This window comes from Abramis brama, assembly GCF_963993115.1.
Source record: "Abramis brama genome assembly, chromosome: 8".
Classification (NCBI taxonomy): domain Eukaryota; kingdom Metazoa; phylum Chordata; class Actinopteri; order Cypriniformes; family Leuciscidae; genus Abramis; species Abramis brama.
In genome coordinates, this window is record NC_139970.1 from 29,829,105 (window position 1) to 29,854,794 (window position 25,690).

General features: G+C 39.8%; 1 protein-coding gene across 2 annotated transcripts in view; it reads right to left on the reverse strand.

The window, feature by feature from the left end:
• The window catches only part of il1rapl1a (interleukin 1 receptor accessory protein-like 1a), an 84,396-nt gene that overhangs the window by 49,122 nt on the left and 9,584 nt on the right, over positions 1 to 25,690 (reverse strand). For both annotated transcript variants that reach the window (XM_084122694.1, XM_084122693.1), the window contains exon 2: positions 22,231 to 22,328. In XM_084122694.1, coding sequence (XP_083978820.1) covers positions 22,231 to 22,315 — 85 coding nt within the window. In that variant the 5' untranslated portion in view covers positions 22,316 to 22,328. The remainder of the gene's footprint in view (positions 1 to 22,230; positions 22,329 to 25,690) is intronic.

Below are 25,690 nucleotides of genomic sequence, written 5' to 3' on the forward strand. Positions count from 1 at the left end.
TGCCAGCTCAGTGCTATTTAGAAGTGAGAAAGGGTCCCACTGAAACTTTCAGAGGCTCCTGGGGCATATGGCAGATGCAGCCGCACGGCTTCCTCCATATGGAGACTGCTTCAGCACTGGCTTAACGACCGAGTCCCGAGGTGGCCGTGGCAGAGCGGCACGCTCCGTGTAAGAAAACAAACACCCTGGCCTGTCGCCAAACCCTCAGCCCATAAGCAGACCTTTGTTTCCCCGGGCTAGTGGCTCCTGGAACAAGTGTCCTTCAAATGTTGGCTGAGGGGCCACGTATAAAGGGCATGCAGTAACAGAGCTCTGGGCGCCCTCTGACTGCATTTGGCATTCGTTGCCTCGAGTTGCTTACAGTCCCTCGCTTCGAGACACCACTGCTCAGCGAGCTTGTACTTTTCTGACAACATTGCAACTGTCGAGCTGCGCTCCCCTTGCATGTTGCAACTTGCCTGCCACCTCCTCCTTGGAGTCAGAAGCTTCTAAGGTAGCTTCATTCCACCTATTTTTGCTGGCCTGCTCAATCGTGCCGCTCACAAGCCTCACGACAGCCTCCGGTCCAGATACAGTGGAGACTCCATCCCCAGCTGGCCAGCTGTTTCGGACCACTTCGGGGCCGCACAGCCATGTCTGTTGCCCCTCCGGACTCGTCCTATGCCAGTTGTTTCTTCTCTTGTCTGAGTGGACATCCCTCGACAAAGACTCTGGCCACAGCTGGCCCTGGGCCCGCAGAAATGCGTTCCCCAGTGAGCCTTCTTGCACTATGGTGCTAAAATCAGGAAGAGATGGAACAGGTTTTTGTTAAGTTTCTCCTCATTGGCCCAACCAACCTCCTCTCGACAGCCTTCCTGACACCTTCCTCTGAGCACATTCTCAGGGATGGGGCACGATGGCACCCACGTCTAGACCTGGGAAAGTTCCAGGTCTGGTTCTAGTAAGAACGGGACGCGGAGGTTCTGGTCTACCGCAAGAATTGTTATGCAGTAGAGACCATCACTGTGAGCACCCTCTAGAAAGACGCTTGCTCCTCTAATAGAAGTCGAACCTGTTCGTTGAATTGAGTCTTCTCTCCGTGAGGAGATCCCAAAGGTGTTCGAAATCCAAGCGGAGTGCGATTTGATTGTCAGGTGCCTGAGGCGAGCAAGGAGATATATCCGCCTTGCGTCGCCTCCTTACCCTCTTGGGTCTTTTTCTCTGGTGCTACTGCACTGCAGAGACCGCCCCTGAGCCATTGCAGGCAGTGAGTTAAAAAATTCTGTTTTTTAAGAAACAGTTCTCCTGCTCACATGGTCTCCACTAGAGGGTAGGGACTTGATAGCTTTCGGTCAATGAGTAGTGCCTGGAATTCGGGCCGGCTAACTCTCACAAGTTGAGACCCCGGTTTGAATGTGTACCCAAGGTTCCTACCTCTCCTACGGGACCAGGTGGTGAGCCTGCAAGCGCTGCCCCGGAGGAGGCAGGACCAGGCGGTGAGCCTGCAAGTGCTGCCCCGGAGGAGACAGACCCAGCCCTGGCTTTTCTCTGTCCGTCCACCTCAGTGCGGTTATGCGTGATCAGAACACAAAGCCTAAACCTTAGACCAGCTCTATCTGTTATGGAAACCAGCAGAAGGGAAGGCTGTTTCCAAGCAGAGGTTGGCCCACTTCAAAGTGAAGTACTAGAACTAGCATGTGTCGAACTGTTGCTTCCCGTGGGCTCCCTTCACATGAAGCCAGTTTCACTGTAAGCACAGTTTGAAGTGTCGGCTTGCTGCGCCATTCCCCTCCTATGGACTGGATACGTGCACAATTTTTGCTCCAGTTGAGTTCCCTCTTAAACTGAACCCTGTTGAGTTCCTCCATACCCTTTGGCATCGGACGTGGCGGAGCGTCCGAAGCCAGGCCTATCACTCGTATGCACTGGTGGAACCTGTGTTAGGCTGGGTCCATATATTGTGATCCCTACGGCGATCCCATATGTGTATTATTCCATGGTACGGCTCCCTGCGGTGAGCCTGTGTCTTCAAGCTCTGCCGTCACTGTTGGTTGATCCTCCCCTCTGTTATAGGCTGGAGTCATCCCAATGACATTCCATATGTTGTACTGCCCAGTCATCTGCCCAGTCCATATGTGTATCCCCCACATGTTACCTCCCTTCGAGCAGGATGTGGTTTCCGCAGCGTCCCTTCCTTCCTTGTCAGGGTACGCTTTACCAGTGGTCCTGTGGAACAGCAGTCGACTTCCCTGGCCTAAGCCTCGCCCTTCTCCGCTTCAGAGTTGCGGGGGGACTTGAGGATTTTACCCAGGCACTGGAAGGTGGCAGCTCTAGTGGCGTTTTCCAGGGTTAAAGATCCCATTCAGTCGACGTCGACTACGTCTGACGTTCTCGACTGAAAGGGAACGTCCTGGTTGCGTACCGCCCCTGAGCCATTGCAGGCAGTGTGTTAGGACATAGTCCCTTTGCCACTATAGCTGGACCACTGCTGACCGAGTTCTCATGGCTCCTCAGCGTAAAGCAACTAGTGCGTGCATCCACTTCCGTATTTATACCCGCTCCGCGGGGCGGAGTGTATGATGCAAATCACGCACGCCAAATTTCATTGGCTCGTGCTCGCATGCTCAAAGACATTCCCATTCAGTCGACGTTGACTACGTGGGTTGCATACGCAACCAGGACGTTCTCTCCACAAATTCTCAATTGGATTCAGGTCTCGACTCTGGCTTGGCCACTCCAAAACATTGATATTGTTCTCTGCCAACAATTTCTTGACCACTTTTGCTGTGTTTTTTTTGGATCGTTATCTTGTTGGAAGATCCACTGCGTCCCCAGGCCAAGTTTTTCTGCAGACTGTCTGATGTTTTGCTCCAGAATCTTAATGTAGTCTTCTTTTTTCATGATGCCATTTACATTTACAAGGTTGCCTCGCCCATTGGCTGAAAAACACTCCTAAAGCAATGTTCCCACCACCATGCTTGACCATGGGGATGGTGGTCTTGGGGTTGAATGCTTCTTTTTTCTCCAAACAAAAGCCGCTTATTCAGGATGGCTTTGCTGGAGATCCTTGGATACTTCTTAGCCTCCCGCACTACCAGTCTTGCCAGCGCAGGGGTCACTTTTGGCTTCCTAGACTTACCATGTCCTTTTACATTTTTTACAGTGTGGAACTCTGGAAAGTTGAACTTTCTAATAATGCTTTGCACAGTGGCCACTGGAACTTGAAAACATTTGGAAATACCTTTGTGCCTTTCACTTTCTTGTGAGCATTCACAATGCGCAACCCGAGGTCCTCACTAAACTCCTTGGTTTTAACTTGACTTGCAATTGACCAGAAACTGACAAGCAAACAGGTGTATCAGCTATTCTGAATTTATAGTTGATTAGAATGCTCTAGCATGCTAGAAGTTACCAGGAGCATTTAGAAAGGTGCAGAAGATTGCATTTCCTGAGAACTTTGCGATAAGATCTGGGATATGAATAATTTCAAAATTTTGCCAAAATGTAAAAAAATAAAAAATAATAATATTTTAAATTAATCTCTCACACAATGTCTTACAGTCTTTGCCCTCTTACTTATGTCATTTCCAGTCAGAAGATACCTATTGAATGAATATTTTTTAAAGGAACACTTAATACTAATACTATTAATGTCTAATAAAGGTTGTTTAATTAATGACATTTTCCCATTGTCCATGACTTTATTACTTTATACTTATAAAGTGTTACCAAAAAAAAACAATTTTCAACATTGATAATAATTAGAATTGTTTCTTGAGCACCAAATAATCATATTATAATGATTTCTGAAGGATCATGTGACACTGAAGACTGGAGTAATGGCAGCTGAAATTTTAGCTTTTTAAACTGTATTCATCATTTAGTTAGTGGGCTATGAAAAGTGGGCATTACATACCAGAATGGAGCCAGACCAAATACATGTTTGTTAAATGTGATTATTGGTTAACAATATCAATTATTCACATTGCATAAGTGAAGTGAGAAGAAAAATTAGAAAATTTGTTTTTATTATTTGGAATGATGTTCACGGATAAATTGTTAACAATAATACCAGGAACTTGCATTAAGTAAAATTTATGTTGAATTAAAGTGTATTTTTCAAGCTATTAAAATATTATAGTATATTTTTGTATGGCCTTGAGGTCTCTGAGACCCCAAGCAGAACATGAGGGTTAAATCTAAGGGGCTGTGACACATCATGCTAATAACACACTCAAAGAGAGATGAGGCAATTACATAGTCATATTAAACCTGAACGCACTGACCCAATAAACTACGGGGTACGTACCCATACACCACAGGCCTGTGGCTCTCAAATGCACACATGCAAACACACAGTTAGATTTGGTCGGCTGCACATTACACAACGATTTCCAGATGTATGAAGGCTGAGATATATAGAGACAAGCTTCCACTCTAATATCAGGTGTGCTTTAAACAGCTCCCCAACGCTATAAGAAACTCTGACCTTTTTATGCAGGCAAAGGGGGAAAGCAAGAGAAGCAATTAGAAAGAGAGATGTTTCATCCTGCAAAGATCCCGATATTTCTTTGCCCAAGTGATGCTAACAAGCCAACCTTCCCTGAGGCACACTGGGTAACAGATAAAAGAAACGAAATGGAATCAAACTGGAATCAACTGCATTATTTTCTCCTTTCCACCCTTTTCTCTCTCTCCGAAAGCTCATATCACTCGCACACCTGAAACCTGGTTCTTTCCCCCAATGCTTCTTTCTCCAACATTCACTTGTATCACAAATGTATCCCATCATGCTCGGTTCCTCTGTATGTACATGCTTTTCTCTCCCCTCTCCCTCTGCATTCCCCATTCTCGTTTCATCCTCTCATCTACCCCCACCCCATCTATCTATCTTGTTTTTCACTGCTAAATGAACGATAACGAGGTCGGTTGTCTCTGGGGTGAGGTCCCTTATGTAAGCCTATAAAACATTCACATGTTCTCAATCCTGCGCAACCTACTGCACTAAAATAGTCAGAGAAAAACAGGAGGTTGAGAAAACGAATGAGAAGTTGATTGAACTCTCCCTCTCTTTCTCACTCTACACTCCCCTTCCTTTCCATTGTGTAAGATAAAACAACCAGCTTGCAAATCATTAAGATTTTGGATGCATTTCATGCAAATTACATCTGAATCCCTCCATGCACACTCACACAATCCTATCTCAGGTCTCTGTAGCAGTGCACTTTCATCTCTCTCAAGCTCCGTGTGACAGGGCTGCGTTCACATTGTAGCTGAATGTGGCCCAAATATGATTTTTCTTCTCACATGTGACACAGATGTGTTTTTTTGTTTGTTTTGGGGATGACAGTGTAAAAAACAACATTTAAAATGATATTCTTAATTTTGATCTGTAATACACATCTGATCTTTTGAAATGTGACTTCAGTATCTACAGCTAGTATATTGCCAAAAGTTTTGGGACATCTGCCTTAACAAACATGCACATGAACTTTAATGAAATCCCATTCTTAATCCGTAGGGTTTAATATGGAGTTGGCCCACCCTTTGCTGCTATAATAGCTTCAACTCTTCTGGGAAGGCTTTCCAAAAGGTTTAGGAGTGTGTTTATGGAAATTTTTGACCATTATTCTAGAAGCACAGTGAGATCAGGCACTGATGTTGGACGAGAAGGCCTGGCTCACAGTCTCCGCTCTTATTCATCCCAAAGGTGTTCTATCAGGTTGAGGTCAGTCCAGTCAAGTTCCTCCACACCAAACTCGCTCATCCATGTCTTTATGGACCTTGCTTTGTGCACTGGTGCACAGTCATGTTGGAACAGGAAGGGGGCATCCCCAAACTGTTCCCACAAAGTTGGTAGCATGAAATTGTCCAAAATGTCTTGGTATGCTGAAACATTATTAAGAGTTTCATTTCACTGGAACTAAGGGGCCAAGCCCAACCCCTGAAAAACAACCCCACACCATAATCCCCCATCCACCAAACTTTACACATGGCACAATGCAGTCAGGCATGTACCATTCTCCTGGCAACCGCCAAACCCAGACTCGTCCATCAGATTGCCAGACAGAGAAGCGTGATTCGTTTACACCACTGTATCCGACGCTTTGCATTGCACTTGGTGATGTAAGATGCAGCTGCTCGGCCATTGAAACCCATTCCATGAAGCTCTCTACGCACTGTTCTTAAGCTAATCTGAAGGCCACACGAAGTTAGGAGGTCTGTAGCTACTGACTCTGCAGAAATTGGCGACTTCTGCACTCTGTGATTTTACGTGGCCTACCACTTCGTGGCTGAGTTGCTGTTGTTCCCTATTGCTTCCACTTTGTTATAATACCACTAACAGTTGACATGGAATATTTAGTAGTGAGGAAATTTCACAAATGGACTTATTGCACAGGTGGCAACCTATCACGATACCACACTTGAATTCACTGAGCTCCTGAGAGCGACCCATTCTTTCACAAATGTTTGTAGTAGTCTGCATGCCTAGGAGCTTCATTTTTATACAACTGTGGCCATGAAAGTGATTGGAACACCTGAATTCAATGATTTGGAGGGGTGTCTCAATTTTTTTGGCAATATAGTGTATATAGATTCACTGGCCACTTTATTAGGTACACCTGTTCAACTGCGCATTAACACAAATATCTAATCAGCCAATCACATGGAAGCAGCTCAATGCATTTAGGCTTGTAGACGTGGTAAAGACGATCTGATGTAGTTCAAACTGAGCATCAGAATGGAAAAGAAAGGTAATTTAAGTGACTTTGAATGTGGCCTGGTTGTTTGTGCCAGACAGGCTACTCTGGGTATTATAGAAACTGCTGATCTACTGGGATTTTCATGCACAACCATCTCTAGGGATTACAGAGAATGATCTGAAAAAGAGAAAATATCCAGTGAGCGGCAGTTCTGTTGGCAAAAATGCCTTGTTGATACCAGAGGTCAGAGGAGAATGGCCAGACTGGATCGAGCTGATAGAAAGGCAACAGTAACTCAAATAACCAATCGTTACTACTAAATGCACAACTCATCGAACCTTGAAGCAGAAGCAGCAGCAGCAGCAGAAGACCACAATAAGTGCCACTTCTGTCAGCTAAGAACAGGAAACTGAGGCTACAATTCGCACAGGCTCACCAAAATTGGACAATAGATGATTGGAAAAACGTTGCCTGGTCTGATGAGTCTTGATTTCTGCTGCAACATTCAGGTGGTTGGGTCAGAATTTTGGAGTAAACAACATAAAAGCATGGATCCATCCTGCCTTGTATTAATGGTTCAGGCTGGTCGTGGTGGTGTAATGGTGTGGGGAGTATTTTATTGGCACACTTTGGGCCCCTTAGTACCAACTGAGCTTTAACTTTAAACACCATCGTTGCTGACCATGTCCATCCCTTTATGATCTTTATTTAAGAAAACAGTTATTTAGCAGAATTACTGGTCAATCTGTAAAGGTTTTGTTTGTAACCCGGCTAGTTATCCTGGCTAAATATACATATTTCGCTGATTGTATGACATCGATTGTGTGATGATGCTATTATTTGTACTGAGGATCTGAGGATAATGAGGATTTATTACATTTTGGATTATTTTGGTGATAACTCTCAAACTCACTGTGCTGACTGCTTGTTGCATTTCTTGTCAAAGGTAACTTATGCATGACTAGAAGAGGACATGGCAAGTTGGCTGATTTTAGGCTCATTTACTTTTTCCTGGCGAGGGAAGTGGGTGAGAGGGCCAAGGTTCAAGAGTCACGGTTCACTTCAATATAATTGAATCATAATAATATTAATGACCAAATTCTATTGTTTGCAGGGGTGTTTAAATTGTTTGTAGAATAAAATGTTCTCTAGATTGATGTCTCCTTTCCCTAATACCACCTGTCATCGTCTAGCTACAGCGAGTAGTAAATCATGGTTTTGGCTGTGATATTCTACTTAAAAGCAGTTGGCTATTTGAAAAAATATAAGCCTTTCGATTTGTTCTGCCTCAGCTACCCATTTCAATAGGAAATACTGTATGTCAAAATAACAAAGAAAATTGTGTTTCTTAAACTATTTCATGGAGTCATTAATGGCAGTATAAGTAAAGGGCTCCTTTGAAACTTGAAAACATTTTAGGGAGGTTGAATCATGGCCCTAGCCTTGAGACAGATATTCGATTTTTAGTCCTCTTGAGTTTTTGTTCTTCTGAAGGGTCATTAGAAAAAAGTTGCTATTTGTGATGAGGAATTTAAACATTAAAATTCTTTGTATATTAAAATGAAATGTAATGCAAAGAGATTAGTGTTCCCTCACTGTGTGCTTACTCTAAGCACACAGTTTTTATTTGTTTGTGTGTGTCCCCCAAGTAAGGTACTAATGATCAGTTGACAGTTTAAGACGCCAACTGTCTTGAACAATCCCATGACTGTGTGCATACAAATGTGAGTCAATCACCCAAACCTCAATGAGTTTAAAGCTTGTAGCTGCTGCAAAAGGATTGTTTGGCTTCTTTCTGTGTGAGATGTGTTCAGCAGAAAGACTGAGAGGCTGTGTGCTTAGTGATCCGACCACCGGGGAGTGTCACTGGCCAAGATTACTGCTAATCCACCATGATCCAATGCCTCGACACACACACCAACAATAACCTCTCTATGCATACACACCAACAACAATCACCTAGCTCTGCAGAAGACCCTTGAACACTTACACATTAGCCCCTTTCACACATGTAGTCTTTACTGGTAAATTACCGGTAAATAACCGTTAAAATATCATGTGTGAACAGGACTTTTTAAAAAATCGGTTCTGGCAATTTACCAGCATGAGAGGTTGTAACATAACCAGTAAATTACCGGCATGATGCTGTGTGTGAACGAAGAATGAAGATTACCGGTATGAGCACATACAAGGTCCAAACGTAAGAAGTTTGCTTTAGGCCAGTTATTTTATTATATATTATTATTATTTATTTATGAGCTTTCAGAACTTCTGATTGAGACTGTGTGTGATCTCCTTACTGAACTCCCTTACACAAATTGAACATAGAAATAAAATAAATAAATAACAGTTTTCTCTTAGTCTTATTAGGTGCAAACAATAAGTGCAAGTGCAACCATAATCAAAGTACTTTAGCGCACAGACTCTTTATAATTGTTGTGAAATTGCTGTTTTATTTTGCACCGGCAGTTATAGGGTTAATGCGGTGAGTTCAGATTTCGGAAAAGGCCGGGTAGAGAGAAACGAGGTTGGTGCGTTTGTCTTTAGAGTTGTTCTTGCGTTCCGATTTTAAGTTCAGAAACTTCGCCTCCCTTGTCTGTTGTCAAGATGTTACAGTACTCTCTCAATATTTGAAGTGCAAACAAAAACCATAGCCACAACTAAACAGTCCAGAGATGGGTATTGGGAGACAGATTATTGTATGTAACGTTATGCAGCCTAATTTGTGTGCATCAGGGAGCTTGTGTTTTACTTTCACTTTCAAATTCGTGATCGCGCGTAGGCTACTCTGTGTATAAGATGCAGTGGTACAGAACGCGCATTCTACAAGATAAGACATATCAGACGTTTAGGCTCTGCTGTGCAACGAAACCTCCACCATCGTCACGCGATCAGTGAACTGTTATTCTTACTGCACTAATGGCTACTCGTGCTGGATGACCACAGCAGACTTTTACATTAGTTTATAATGGTTTTTATTTTTTTTATAAAAACAGCCACACGACAGTTGAGACGAATGTGAGTGTAGCGATGGAATATGTTATGCTTATTTCACCCTCACGCTCCGTCATGGTGATATCACGAGACAGCTTTTCACTCGACGCGAAATCTTATGAAGGTAAAAGAGTAGCAAAGCTCGAGAGCACGTAGATGTGAATTTGAGAACTTGAACAATAAATATTTGTACTTGTACGTGAACATTTACACTGAAAACTTGTAAAATAAAAATCTGAAGTTGAATGTTGAAATTTGCACTCGCAGACAATAGTCACAAACCTGTATTCTGAATTTTAAGCTGCAGACAAGTAGTCACAAATGTGTAAAATGCCATTCACAGAAATACAATGACAGACACAAACTTAATATATATTTGCATTTAATCTTACATTCACATTCGCAGTACAACCTCAATTAGGCACTTGCAACTTCTCAAATTTGTCACTGCAATTTCAAATTTCGTGCCTTGACTTTTGCTACTCTTTTCGCGATATTAGGTGCTGCAAAACTAACTTGTGCACTTGAAACTCAGTGGCGGCGAGAAAAAGGTGGGCGGGAGCGGGGGTGTTCAAAGGAGCCGTTTTATTGGTTGGCGCCTAGCCAATGAAATGTAATTTCTATTGTACGCGATGATGTCACGAAACCCGCGTCCTTGGGGACGCTCTGAAACGCTAACATGGCTTAATGCATTAGACTGATATTAAAAGAAATAAATGATATTATCAAACTCAGAATAAATAAGCTTTCCATTGATGTATGGTTTGTTATGATAGTTATGACAATAACTATTTGAAAATCTGGAATCTGAGGGTGCAAGAAAATTGAAACATTGAGAAAATCGCCTTTAAAGTTGTCCATTTATGTTCGTGATTGTGCTGCATTCACTCACAAAAATAAACTTTTTATATATTTATGGTAGGAAATTTACAAAATATCTTAATGGAACATGATCTTTACTTAATATCCTAATGATTTTTGGCATAAAATCCAAAAATGATTTGGGCAAAAAAAAAAGAAAAGAAAAAAAGATATTTTTGACCCATACAATGTATTGTTGGCTATTGCCACAAATATAGACTATAAATATTTTGTGATCCAGGGTCAAATTTTAGTCTCGAGATCTCGTCACACCACTAATGACTGACATCATAGAATTTACCGGTATTTTGGTGTAGATACCGGTAGAATGGCCAGAACGCTGTTGCTTGTGTGAACAGCATATTTGTGCTTTTATTATTTGTATTTACCGGTAAAGTCATTATGGTAATCGGCTATTACGGTAAAGGATTACTGTGTGAAAGGGGGTATTGTGAAATATAAAGTTATGAAATGTGCAAACAATGCACTTACAACTGAAGTCCACGATGTAAGGCACTTCACCAGAACAAAATGCTAAAATATAGGCTACAGTGTTTTAAAATATAGCCACAATAATTAAATATGAAATATGTTAACACATCCAACAATAAAAGAAAGAGACTGTTTGCATAGAAAACAATCCACCCACAGGCCTTACATCAGCAGACCATAACCAGAAGTTCATCTCCTAAAACAGGGTGAAAAGGCTGATTTAAACTCGTTTAAAGCTCAAATAACAAACATTATTGCATGTAAAATAAATAAATAATATAAAGCACTTTAACATTCAGATTTTGACTATTAAACAATTGTTTCCAGTTGTTTGTACAATAAAATCCTTTCTAGATTGATGTTTCTCTGTCAATGACTAGTTATAGTGAGTAGTGAATCATTGTGAAAAGGCTGATTTAAACTATTTTAAAACTCAAATAACAAAATTATTGTAAAGAAAATGCATAGAAGCAATACATATTTTGACTGTTACACCTTCTAAAATATCCTTCTCCATAGAATTGCATTGTAATGCATTACTACATTTTTGAATCTAAATAAATGTCTGGTATCCAACAGCATTTCAGAGATTCTGTCAAAAGCGCTTAACTTCTATTGAATCCGTAAGATTCCTCTTTCCTTAAAAAAAAAAAGAAAGAACTGCTGACATTTCCATTAATTAAATCATCATGACGTACAGCATGTACTGTGCAAACATCTAGTCAGTTCAAATTGCAGTTCTAGGGCTGACCCGTGCATGTACATTCATGTGTGTGCGCACGTGTATGTCCGAGGGCGAGTGAGATATTTTAAAGAAAGGGGAGGATTTGAAAATGTGTGGCTTGCAGACTTGTGTGTAATTTAACGCAGTATTGATCATGCTACAGGACTGTCAGGTCAAGGAATTCCGCCTCCACACACACCACAAATGCACAAGACACAAAACAAAGCACATGGGCCTCTAGTGAGATGTGTGTGGTTTAATGTTTTAAATGCTGCCCAGATGCTTTGCGCATAAAGGAAGGATATTAAATAAATAAAAGGGAAAGAGGATGAATAATCCTGTTAAAGATCAAACAACTCCCTCTCCTTCTCTCCCCTCTACAGTCCCCATGGGAAATATAATGCGCACGCACACACGCACACACACACACACACACACAAACACACAAATGAAAGCGCATATAGAACCCAATGACAGTGGTATTCCCTGGTCACAACAATGCATGACTGCATTTACCTGTGAGGAAAGATTAAAGGGGGAAGATGACAACAAATGTGAAGGGGAAAATAAAACATGTTGATGTTGCTGTTACTGATAATGCTAGTTGTAATGGCTTAAGCTTGAATCGCTATTAATATTGCTCATACTTTGCATTAGCACTATTAAACTTCATAACTATTCAACTTTGGCACACAACTCATCCTGCACCATCTTTGCTGCATGAATTGTGCAGATTATTGAGGTGTGCTATACCTAATATTTTTTCTAAGCAACTAGACTTTATGAATATGAATACATGTATTAATAAAAAAAACAACATAGATTTACAATAAAGGAAGACACTAAGTTATATTTAGAGACCATAATGTTATAGAAACTTTTGACTAAACACCTAGCAAATTATCCAGAACCAACTGAATAGTGATGTCCTGGCATATGTTTCCAGCATGGATGGAAAAATCTAGTTCTTTATATTATTACATCTGTTGTTGAGAAGATGCATGAGAGCAAATTAATTAAATGCACTGAAAATATAATATAGGAGTAGATAAAAACAGATAATCTTACTTGATAATCATACTTGCAATTTTCTCTGTGCACTTGTTTCTTAAATTTGAGGGAATCACTCATCTTCAAGGGAGCTGTGTGTGTGTGTGTGTGTGTGTGTGTGTGTGTGTGTGTGTGTGTGTGTGTGTGTGTGTGTGTGTGTGTGTGTGTGTGTGTGTGTGGTTGGGTGGATGGAGGTGGAGAATTAGTTTAAGTGGGTTTCTGTTGCTTAGATAAGAACCTTGTTAAAATGCTTCACAACAGAGTTTCCATAACTACAGACACATTTCCGAGCAGAGAGGTCATGATTAGCACATCATATTGGTGTTTCACACTAGAATAAAATGGCTACATGTAAGAAAAAGAAAATCGAATGCAACAAAATGTATTCTTAAAGGAATATTTCACGTAAAATAATTTACATAATTTATAATTTACTCACCATCATGTCGTTCCAAACCTATATGATTATTACCTATATGACACAAAAAAGTGGTTTAGGATAATATTTGTGCTGCTGTAATTATATTCAAAATATTGATATTGCTCATATAAAAAGTAAACTTTTTGAGCCTTTGAGCTCCATCTATTTGAAATGTCAGAATCACGGGAAGAAAAAAATGTAGAGAGATGTATTTGTATAAATAAGACATACATGTATGACAAAAGTTATTTTTTCTATTATCATAAGAGTTAAGAATAAGAATAAGAATCATCAAACTGGACTGAACAAATCTCCTCCATCATGGTGATTTGGAATTAATATTTGTTATGGAATTTGTTTTCCTCTGCAGCCATCATCCTTGAATTTACATAATTGCATATCAACATCTAACAGAAAAGAAAGAGAAAGCACAGGTCTAGTCTTAAGCCTCATTTCCTCATTAATTCACCCCCAAATTGGCCCTAACTAGGTCTGAATCAATATTCGTCCTCCGAAGATATTCTGTAATCAATTATGAAATATGTTAATTGACTGCTGTTGGCCTTGAGTTATCATGTTACTGTCACTAATTGTAGGTCACCTCATCCCTGGAGGTCTCCTAACATTCACTCACAGTCTTTGTCACTCTTACTCTCTCACTCTCTTTCAACCAGAAGGCAGTCCTCCTCTGTGATATTAGCATGGAATGCCCGACCACTGGAGTCAATTACAGTAATATTAAATTAACCATTGTATCTCATTTAATTCAAATGTTCTCCTTTAACAAAGAGCCATTTAAGAATACGGAGTATATCTTGCGCTTACTTAAACTGGAACATCTTAATAAGACTTGGCAAAGGCCTCTGATCAAACGCAATAAAGCAGAAGTACGCTACACGCTGTCATCCTGCCACAGGTGGGCTAGCGCTGAATCGACAGACTCGTGCAGGATTCCAAAGGCTCTCATGCACAATCAAAAGAAACCTCGAAACGAGTCTAAAGCCAGTTTGGAGTGCCGCAGTAAAACAGAAAGAGCTTCTGAACATGACAGACTTCTGTAAAAATGGCTTTTCAGCCTTAATTATGATCAATTCACTGCATTCAGAAATAAATACAAGAGTTCAGATGGAAAAACCAAGAGGTCTGAACAAAAGTCCTGTTTTCCATTAAACGAGAGAATGAGAATTTCAAAGATGAAACAGTTATTTGCAATTGAGAGATAGGGTATATAATCATGCTTGGAGGGATCTAAAATTCATTTTGACAATCTCGATTGGCTCTTTCCACGCAAAGGCCCATTAACAGCCATTCTTTTAAAAGGAAACTCGAATGTTGGTGTCTAATTTCCCATTCCCTGCTTGAATTTGAGCCGGTAATTTCTCTCTCTGATATTGAGGGCAAATGCAAGTCGGTATTTAGTGCAACAGTAAATGGCTGTTTGCTTTAGACACTGAGAGCAACTGCACCCCAGTAAAACTGTCATGTTGACTTTGAGTTACCACTGCTCTCTCAGACACTTTGTGTCTTAGTGTGTGTGTGTGTGTTTGCGTGTGTGTGTTTGTGCTGGCTTGACGCCATGCAAATCCAATCACCCAGACCCATAAAGTGTGCATTTCCATTTCCTACTGCTCTCTGTAGAGACAGAAAAAGAGAGAGCGAGAGGAAGAGGTGGAACGGGGCTCCTTTGCTTCACGTGCTTTATGGTTATAGCTGTTTTGAGTAGGTATATTCATATAAACTCATTATGTACCCCATATTTCTAAGCTGATGTGTTTTGGGCCAAACAAGTGATTTTAATCTCCCACAATGCACTGCAGCTCTTATTTACTGTTCCCATGGAGTCTTACCACTCTCTCGGATCAACGATCGCAAAAAAACGCTTTGTCTGCCTCTAATTTGTCTTAGTCAGAATGCAACAGGCAAACTGAGGACATTTCCATGACGACGCACCGTGCCGACCGGGCGTCTTCCTCCCCGCCCCTTGTTTTGACCTTTCCTCGACCGTGTACTGACCTTTCCGAGTTTCCGCTAACCTCGAGCAGGTCTCTGTTGGACAAAAGCACGACTGTTCGTCCCTGATCTTTTCCCATACCTCTCATCTCACCTCCGCCTCTGGCTTGGCATGGCGACGGAGGTCGAGCAGGTTCGCTGGGCGAGCAGGTGGCCTGTTAACCAATGGGAGAGAGCGATTTTCTCACAGCTCGGAGGGGAATAATGGAAAAATTCAGTCGACTAAGATGGAGAAAAGAGGGATTGAAGTCTTTTCTGTCGTTAGAACCCTTTCATTTGGGCCTCTTATTATGAGAGAGGGTCCATGGGTCGCAGTAACATGACAGCAGGAGAAAAGAGACCTGAGAGAGAGAACTGAAACAAACATGGGAATAAAGAGAGAAAATCCTGAGGCCAGAGCACGGGCTAATCCATCATTAGCATTTAAAAAACAGACATAGATTGAGAGCGAGCGAAGGGAACTAGTGTGCTTAATGAGACAGGACGAACTGACACTTTGAGTGTGCTTTCATGTGTTTGTGTATACTATACACATGCTATATCACCCCTTAACCCTTAAAGTTCCCCTCATTAAAAATGTTTTACATGTGCAAGATGTACATATCAAAATAACTTTTTCTTTACATCAAGCAGGGTTGCCAATTATTGAGTTATAGCTAGGAGTGAGAATTACGGAAGGTGGGAGGAGGGGTTGTAAAAAAAAAAAAAGGCAGCCCCTCCCCCAGCCCACCCGACAAAAGCCTTGCATCACAATAAGTGTATTGTGATTGACAAAACATTTGGTAACTAAACAGAATTTCATTAAGTTTAGTGACAACACGTTGCAATGTTTACATATAGAGCCCTATCTTGCACCCAGCGCAATTGACTTTGTACACTGACGCAAGTATCATTCCTATTTTGCACCCGACGCACAGCGGACTTTTCCCTCGGCAGACGCATGTCGGTAAATTAGGGAGTGAACTTGCGCTCCCGGGGGCGGTTCAGGGAAAAGAGGAGGCGTGTTCCGGCGCAAACGTTCCCTGGTGCTATTTTGCAGTTCCAGAAAACAATTCCATCACAGACCAGGAAAAACCTAGTCTAAAGTCAGTGGCGCGTTCAGAAGCTATTTTAAGGGCGCATGCTTGGCCATAATGTAGCATGTGCACAACGCGCATACACTTTGCTCCTCTCATCTACACACAGACGCAGCAGTTGCCATTTTTGCAAACCATACATAATTACAAGGAAAAATATTCCACACGAGGGAAATCATTGTGGTGTCCATGAAGATGTGAAAAAATAGGCATAAATTTAGCTTACACATTTACCAAAATTATTATACGCCTGTTTAACCGAAGCTTATTTGGGTGAGTTTCTCCCATCCCCATACAATGTCACTTCTCTGTCTTTTACGGCCCTGACGAGAACGTCAGTCTCCTCGGCTGTGAACCGCTCCTGGCGTGCACCTGGCAAATCCACCATTATAATAGCAATCCGCCATGGAACAAACGCGCCTGCTCTTAAAGGGAATGTGAGATGATGCTCTGATTGGTTTATTTCACGTTATGCCCAAACCACACCTATGAGTAATGTAGCTACTTCAGACCAACCCATTTTAGATTTGCGTCGGGCGCAATAGTCATTTATCCCGCCGGTATAATTGCAACAGCGATCTGATCAAGATCCGCCCACAAAGTTACTTGTGTTTCACGTTTGATACTTGCATTTCAGATCGTCAAAATAGGGCCCATAATGTTTACACATATATTAACTGGTAGCCTACTGTTTTTGTTAGTGCTTGACACAAATTTTGCGATTTCAATTCATAAGTTTGCAATCCAATTCATTTGATTTTGTGCGCACAAATACTACGCTTCACAATGCCGCCTGAACATCTTCGGTGATTGTTGCGCAGGTGGGGGTTAGCAGCTATAAAGTGACCTTGTGATTGGTACAGACTGGTCCAATCAAGATCGCAGCTCTTCATTGGTTAAATTAAAACCCATACCTTGTCAATACTTGTCTTCAGCTTCATGCGGCACTGCGCAGGCCGAATGGCGCATGACATCAAAATACCGTGAGAGCGACTCAAAAGCACAGCTTTCAGATTGATGTCATACGCCAAAGGAGAGACATTGGCGCAGCACGTTAGCTTCTCGTGAGATTTACTTGGGCAGCGTGAGAGCGTGAGACAGAGCCTGAAAAGTGTGTGTCTCACACCAAATGCGTGAGAGTTGGCAACCCTGATCAAGTCTTATCATTAGCTTAATAAAAGCTGTTTTATTCTACATGGCGCAGGTCACCTCATGGGGAATGCCATGCTGAGATACTACAAGCCTCATCTCGGTAGTCTCCATAATAGGCTGATTTTGAATGTATTTATACACTGACTAGCATCAGTAACTGACAACATTTGCATTTTGTGTGATGCTGCATCCACACCACTAGATGTCAGTATAAGGTGAGGATGACTGGCGCAACAAACCAAAGAGGCAGCAAAGTTATGAAAATTACCTTTTGGTTGCATTCAAGTCATGTTGGAAAGATTGTAATTGCGAGTGGGAAACCAGTATTTTCTTTGATCGTCGAGTTCTCAAGTTGGGGGTGTGTCATTGAGAAAACAAGGCGGACACAATGGATGCAGTATCTGTAGTTGACTAGTAAATCTAGCTAAGTTGCATGTAAAAAAAAAACGATATTGTACAATTACAATAGAATAAATGATTCAGTTTACAGCACCTTCATTGAATAAAAACAAAGCACCTGATGCACATTGTTTATTCTTAATTTAGTAGAAGTAGAGTTAATAACCTCGCTGTATTTTTTGTAGAAAAGGTACTCTGACCAAAGTGATTTGAACGCACCTGACGTTTCTATTCTAATTTATTGGTAAAATATAAACATTTAATCAAGAATTAAGTGTAATAACTTGTTTTCATGACAGATTTAATCAAACTATACAAATGAAATAATGAAGACATCACTAACAGGTTAAGTAAAAATATAATGAATATGTAAATGTAATACAGCATATTTATCAAAATACTACTCAAGTTATTTATTTTTGTTTACAAGTTAGTTATTCTATTTAACTAACAAGTTTATGGTTATTAAATGGCTTTGAGGTAAATGTAACATTAGTGACATGTTGTTTACAAGCTGTTTTATTGACGTCTTTCCCTGGTTGATACACTGACTGAGCGATTACATGAGACATGATACATTTTGGTAAGTTGTAGTTTCTTTCAACATGCCTGTGACATTCATTCATGTTTATTTCTTGCTATGATTAATAGTAACGAGAAAAAGATGATCGGTTACTGTACGCTTGATCCGTTCTGTCGCTTGAACTGAGGCACTATAGGTGTCACGCCAAATTAAAAAGAACCAAAAAGACATTTTTTTTTTTTTTTTGATAAAATAAGACAGAATTTGAAAGCAAAGAATTTAAATTCTAATCAAAAAAAGGCTGTGAGGAATTCATTTACAGTCTGTGAAATGGGTTGTATTGCTGTTAGTCAATGAAATATGGCTTTTTAAAAATTCTAGTGTACAAAAAAAAAACCTCCAAAATTGTTATGGGTTGGTTTGTGAAAATGTTATATCACTTAAGACAGTACAACCCATTAAACAGACTGCACTTTTGGCCCTCACAGCCTTGGTTTTATTCACGTCAAATTTGCCATGATGTCTTCCCTGACTAAAGTCCATTTGCAAGGTATGTTTGTTTGATGAGGTCTTGCCCTTCCTTGAAATTACTAATGTTCTTTTCACAAGCCTAATATGAATAATATACGCAAATATCTTATAAAAAATGCACCATTGAATTGACTTCAAATCAACTTAAATAATTTCTTTAGAGAAGAAGCATCCCTCTTATCTAAGGATGACATTTTCCCCCTCATTTCTCAAATCTCTTTTCATGAGTCTGCACTCAAATCTTCATAATCCATAATGCAAGACAATTAGAGTTTGAAATTTCATAACCAATCAGAACATGACCCTGTTCAATTACAGCTGTGAAGTCCTTTAAAACACATCAAGAGGAATGCACGCTGAGCTGATGAGATGTGTGTTTGTGTTGCTCAAAGTCACAAACACACACACACATACTGATGTTTGGGCCATGCCTTGGGCCTCTGCTGAGATGATCAGATGGAAAAGAAAAGAGTTATTATTTCATCTTCAGCATGGAGAGTGATGTTGATGTGTCTGACATTTAATAGTGTCTTTGAAGCGTTGATTCTGCCACAATACAGTCAGAAGCATCACTGAGCACACAAAAATTCCAATAAAACTCTCTTGTTGGTTTCAACAAACTTCCTGATTTCATTAAAGGAATATTCCAGGCTACTTTCGGCCTTGGTCCTTGGACAACAATATAAAGCTTGAGCTTTTATTAAAACTGTTATTTGAATTCTGTGCGTTACCTAAGTTATAAAGTTGTCTGAATCATCACTGAGTCTGAAGTTGTCTGAATCATCACTGAATCATGTTGAGGTGGGACTACTTTTCCGGGTGGATGAACTTCTGGTCATGCATAAGTGATGAAACTCCTGTGAGTGCAGTTTCTAACAGTTGCACAGAATGGATTTACTGCATACTGCATAGAGTATTATGTACTGTATACTGCATACTAATCTTTTTAAGTATGTGAAACAGCATGCTGTATGCAACTGTCACATGACCTCACTTCGGTGCATGTGTACTTCACGGAGTGGATTCACTTTTGTGATCAAATAATGAGCCAATATTTCACAATGGAAGGCAAATGAAAGTTGAGCGCATTGCATTGTGGGACACCAAGCGAAAGTAAACATGTTTAATTTAAATTAAGAATCAAAAGTTTGTATAGAACATACTCAATTATGTAAATATAGTGTGATTTCAAATGTTTGTTCGCTGGGCTGCTGTTTGCCTGGTTTCTACTGTCAGTGTATTATTTATTATACATTCTTTCTTTCTTTTTTTCACGGAGGAGCGCAGCAAAATTATTTGTGGTAATCAACAGCAAGCCACAGATGTTGTCCTCAGACAAACCTAAAAGAGGAAAGCCAGCACGTACACATTTGAGTACATCTTTGTACTAGACATTACATCCAGCATGCTTTCATTGCACAGCGGTCGGTGGCTGTCCAGCACCACTGTAATTCTAGACTGCCTTCAAAAAAACCTTTAAGTACTGTACCTTCAACACCCCCATGGTCAAAAGTCTCTGTAAGGCTGTGCTTTAAGTGATCTCACGTGTGCATTTCAAGTGTCTTTTCAAGGCTGCATTGAAGTGTGTTCTCTTAAGATGACTGTGCTCTGAAACATGCTTTTTAAATTCACCATGAAATCAAAATAGACACTCTTAAAGTTGCATTCGGTAATATTGTGCTCATTAAAAAAAGTTTTACACTGGCAGAAATTAATATTACTTGTGAAACATGTTTTAAATGTACACTCACATGAGATGTCATTAGCCTAACAAAACAGTTTTATTCTACATATGGTGGCCAAATACTGCTCATTATCTTGGTAACCCTTTTATTATCAGATAACCTTAATGGAACAAATGAATCATGGCTGACTGCAAATAACACGTTTTAAAAATGCAATCCGTAACCGAAACTTGTTTTAGGGTACAGTGATGTGCCAATTTAAGGCCAAGACAATCACTGCAACATAAATAAAAACTTGACCGAAGTAAAGGATGTAACGAAAAATTATTTTATATTGTGACTTATATCAGAGTGAAATGGATTACTGAAAAAAAAAGAAGAAATATGGAGCAGGGACGAAATAATTAGATAGGTCCAGCATATACGTCACCAGAGAAGAAGATTGAGCTATGACATTTTAAATAAAAATTATGAGGTCAAAAAAAAAAAGAAAAGAAACATGCATGGACAAATTGTTCTTAATAATATCATTAACATGCATTTAGGAATTATAGGGTGTTACAAGGATTTCCATTTTATGCCGACTGTGCAGGCTTTTGTATAATGTTGGATTGAATTGGATAACCCAACCAATAACCAAATAGCTATTTAAGTACTGTTTTAGCATACAAGCATTCTTAAGATCTGGCTCTATTCTGGTATGTAACGTCCACTTTTCACAATCCAGTCAAGTCCTTACAAATAACATCAACACCCAATCTACATTTTTTTCCACTTGAATATCCTGTTTCAATGAATATTCGGAAATACGGATACTTACTGAAGTATAATGGGTTGCGAATGTCATTTCATGCTGACTTTATGCCAAGGTACTGAAGTTGTCCTCAAAAGACTTCAGCCAGTTTCCATCAGACTGTATATAATAACTGTTCCTTTAGCCAACACTGAAATAGGGTTCATATTTTTTGATTATTTTCAGTGAACGCATTGAGTTTCAGTAATTGAGTAACTCTTTTTTGTGTTGTCATTATGCTCCAGGAGAAAAATTAGGTATCTGGAAATACAAATTTTGGTCCTGGGGAACATCAAACTGCAGCTGAACTCATAACACCTCCCTGCACCTAATTATCTGGAGAACATGGTGGTCTTGGCTCACATTTTGTGCTCTTTTTCCCAGTCAGTCATACACACACACACACACACACTTTTTCTCGCTCCCTTAAACACCCACACCCACACACCCTCCCTCACACACACACACATTAGAGTATCACCTCTGACAGATGGGCTGGCACTGCTCTCTTCCCAACCTGTTCCCTGTTGCAAATTGTGTGTGTTTACACGTGTTCCCATTTGTGTGTGTGTGTGCAGTTTGGTGATTATGTACATGCCTACTTGCGCGTAAAGGAAAGCACACACACACACACTGTCTCAGCACACAAAAATGACCTTCACCATCAATGCTGCATTAAATTATGCTTTAATATGTACAGTCACATGGCCCGTGAGAGCGGTTTAGCATAGCAGCTTTCATTATGCCATGAAATAATATTTGATGTTACACGTTAATGCGAAGAGCAAGCCCTCTGTGAGTAATGAGAGAGATAGAGAGACAGAAATTGGACATACCTGAGCCTCTCTTTGACACCACCTTCAGAGTCAGAGACACAGAGACACCGCAGAGAAGGAACAGCACTGGGTTGAGGGCTGTCATCTTCCTCTCCAGCCTGACGGAGACACAGAGAGAAACCTCACATGTCATACTGGCAACATACAACCATCAGCTACCCATGTACAGACCTGCATTTGCTCTTACGCCAAGCACAGGATTTAAAGGTGAAGTGTGTAATTTTGTCAATGTTAAAACCCAGTAGGCTGACTTCCTGAAGAGGGTAAACACGGTGATGCTGTCAAACATTGCTCTGTTAGTTTGAGTGGCACGACATTAACTTCTGAATTTGGGGCAGGACTACGAACTATAGACCTTATTCAAAGCAGCGCAATCTTTGATTTTTAACGGGAATGAAAGCGAGGCGAGGAATAGACATACAGTACATCTCTTCAGTGGCTTGTACTGTTATTTAATGTGTTTTTGGATTGTTCTGCTGATGAAACACTGCAAAAATAGCTTTCCAAGAAATTTCAGTAGACGAAAAAACCCAGATAGTATGAGCTGTGGAGAATTATAAGTGATCAAGGAGTTTTATACAGCTTTTTACCACGGATGCCATTGAGAACACAGTAAGTCTATCCCTCACAGCCTCGCTTTCATACATGTCATGGCGCTGCTCAGAATAAGGTCTATAAAGGGTGAGTTTGAAAAACCTGTTTAAAAATTTTAAACGACTGAACAATTTTTGGGTGACAAATCTGATGGAAAAAAATATAGACTTACATTAAACAATACTACAGACATTTTAGTTTGTCCTGGACTAGCAACCACACAGCAACACACTAAAAACAAGAAGAATACCTTAGTAAGTGATTAACAACATTTATTATGCTAATGATTTTTAACATACTTTATAAAATGGATAGATTCAGTCCTTGTTTATGATTGGCTGAGCGTTGTAAAATACTCTATAAACACACCTGAGATCTCATTACATAAGTATTACTGTGCCACTACTGCATTGCTTGTCAATCGTTCTGTTGAATATTGCTAAAGAACTACATAGCTTGAATTATTATTATATATCAATAAATATTTACATTTTTGTCACTTGCTGTGTGTTTATTGTATGAAACCTCGCCGGGTATAACTGTTTCCGCTCTTCATCGTGCCTAACAATGTCTCTTATTCCAAAAGCACTGTAAACCAAACTAAATTCTTGGGGCTTAATGCTTTAAAACACCACTCAGAATACCTTGGCAACCACATAGCAACATATCAAAAGAACACTCAGAATAGCAACTACCCACAACCCATTTTATTCAGAAATGTACAAATCTAGTTGTTCATACTGACCACATAGTATCACTCAGAATACCTCAGTAACATAAGAACTGGGGTTTTTTTAAGTTTTTTTTTTTTAAATCTACTGAAACACTTTTGTAGTCCTGATAGCTCCTGATAGCTTTTATAATATATAATATCTTTATTATTATTTAAAAGACATAAATGTATTACTATTGTAATACAACTGCACTGTAAAATAAAATTGAAAAATGTATATTTCATGAATGTATATATTAATAATTTATACAAAATTAAATATAAGAATTTCTGAACATAATGAAAATGGCAAATGGCTTCCATGCATTTACACGTTTACATTCTACTCTCTTTCTACTCTCCAGCAAAAATGTGGGAAATTTAATTTCCCTGGAATCCAGACATTTTTGCTTTTTATTTCCTCCATGTATATGTATATGCATGAGACAAAGCTAAGAGAGATGCAATCTTAAAGCATTTCTTTCATGGTCAAATCATATTAAAGTATGACTTTTTCATATTTTATCTGATTTCTGTGCCTTCCCACGAAGCCACTCAATCACCTGAGTTCTGTGTTCATATCTGAAATCTATTTTAATCTCCGTTTGCTGTCTGTGCACAACGTCCACACAATTCCCCCATCCGAGCGGTTATAGAAGCCTGAAAACGGGGGGGGGGACCCAAACCATTTCCATAATGGAATAAACACACATATATCTGTCTGCATGAGTATTTCTAAACCTTAAATGTTTGAGCAATGTAGGACATACACAATTATTAAAAAGAACTCTGAGTGTGAAACATTTTAAGATAATTAATTAAACGTGTTAACAAAAAAAAAAAGAGCAAAAAAGTAATGATTTAGTGTATTCATCTCTCTTTAAAGTGTAAGAACAAATGATGTGAGTGATCAGAGAGGCCAACAAGAAATCTAAACACTATGTGCAAGCTTCTGAAGTAGCCTATATTGAACCCAAATTGGACTGAAATATTCATTAATAAAGAGGCACAGAGTTTACTGCTTGGATTCTAATGCATTTATATATATATCACCATTTAGCTTTTTGAAATTAATAGCCCGACAAATACATTTTTCAAAGCACAAGTACTACAAGTATATGTCAACCACCCATAATCACCTCTGTTTGCAGTTTTATTTGAGGTCTCCTGCTGACAAAGCACTTTAATATCATTTCAGGTTCGTATTTTATTTCACAACCCTGTCACATGACTCCCCCATAATGCACTGCTCCTGTCACTTTAACGCAGACCTCTAAATTACTCCCTGCAGCTATATGGTATTCTTGGATTTCCATCCAAGGCTTGTTATATCAAATCAAATAACACCTATATTCCCTTTTTCCTCAAATAATTAATGTAAACTTAATAAGTGTGTGCAAACCCTTCCTCTTCATCCGTAATTATCTTACAATAACATTCTACTGATGATGAATTGCATGCCAAATTCAGACACTGGAAGGCCTAAATCCCATCAGGAACAGTAGCATTTGAGAGGTTAATAGACTTTATTTTGTGTGTGTGTGGGAGTGTTTGTGTTTCTGTGTGTGTCTGCGTTAAAAAGGCAAAGGGGCGACAGAGAGAGAGTGCTCTTGTGATCTCTTTAAAGGGCTTATCATCCCTCTCCCACACATAATCTCAGGGTTTTGAAAGAGGAGAGAGAGGGAGAAAGAAAAAAAAATGAGAAAAGGTAGAATATAAAGATTTCACATTTTCACAGCCACCAGTTAATGTGTATGAGATCACTTACTACTGCTTTAATTAAAGGGATAGCTCACCCAAAAATCAAACATTCTCTCATCATTTACTCTGTTCCAAACCCAAATGACTTTCTTTCCTCTGTGGAACAAAGGGTACATTTTATAGGACTAGTTTGGAACAGACCCATTTCGGCAATTATTCACTGAAAATCTTTGACATCCGCCCTTGGCGTGTTCATGAGAAAAGTAGCGATGTCTAAATCATGAATGAATTGTTCTTTTCAATGAATTGGTTGATCCAGTCAAATCTGACTATGTTTTTTGAGTTCAACTCACTGACTTAATGAATCAATCACAGGAGAAAATAATCAGTGAACTATGACTTAAATTTCATGGTGTTCCTTAAAGTTATTGTATGATTTTGAATTTTCTGATA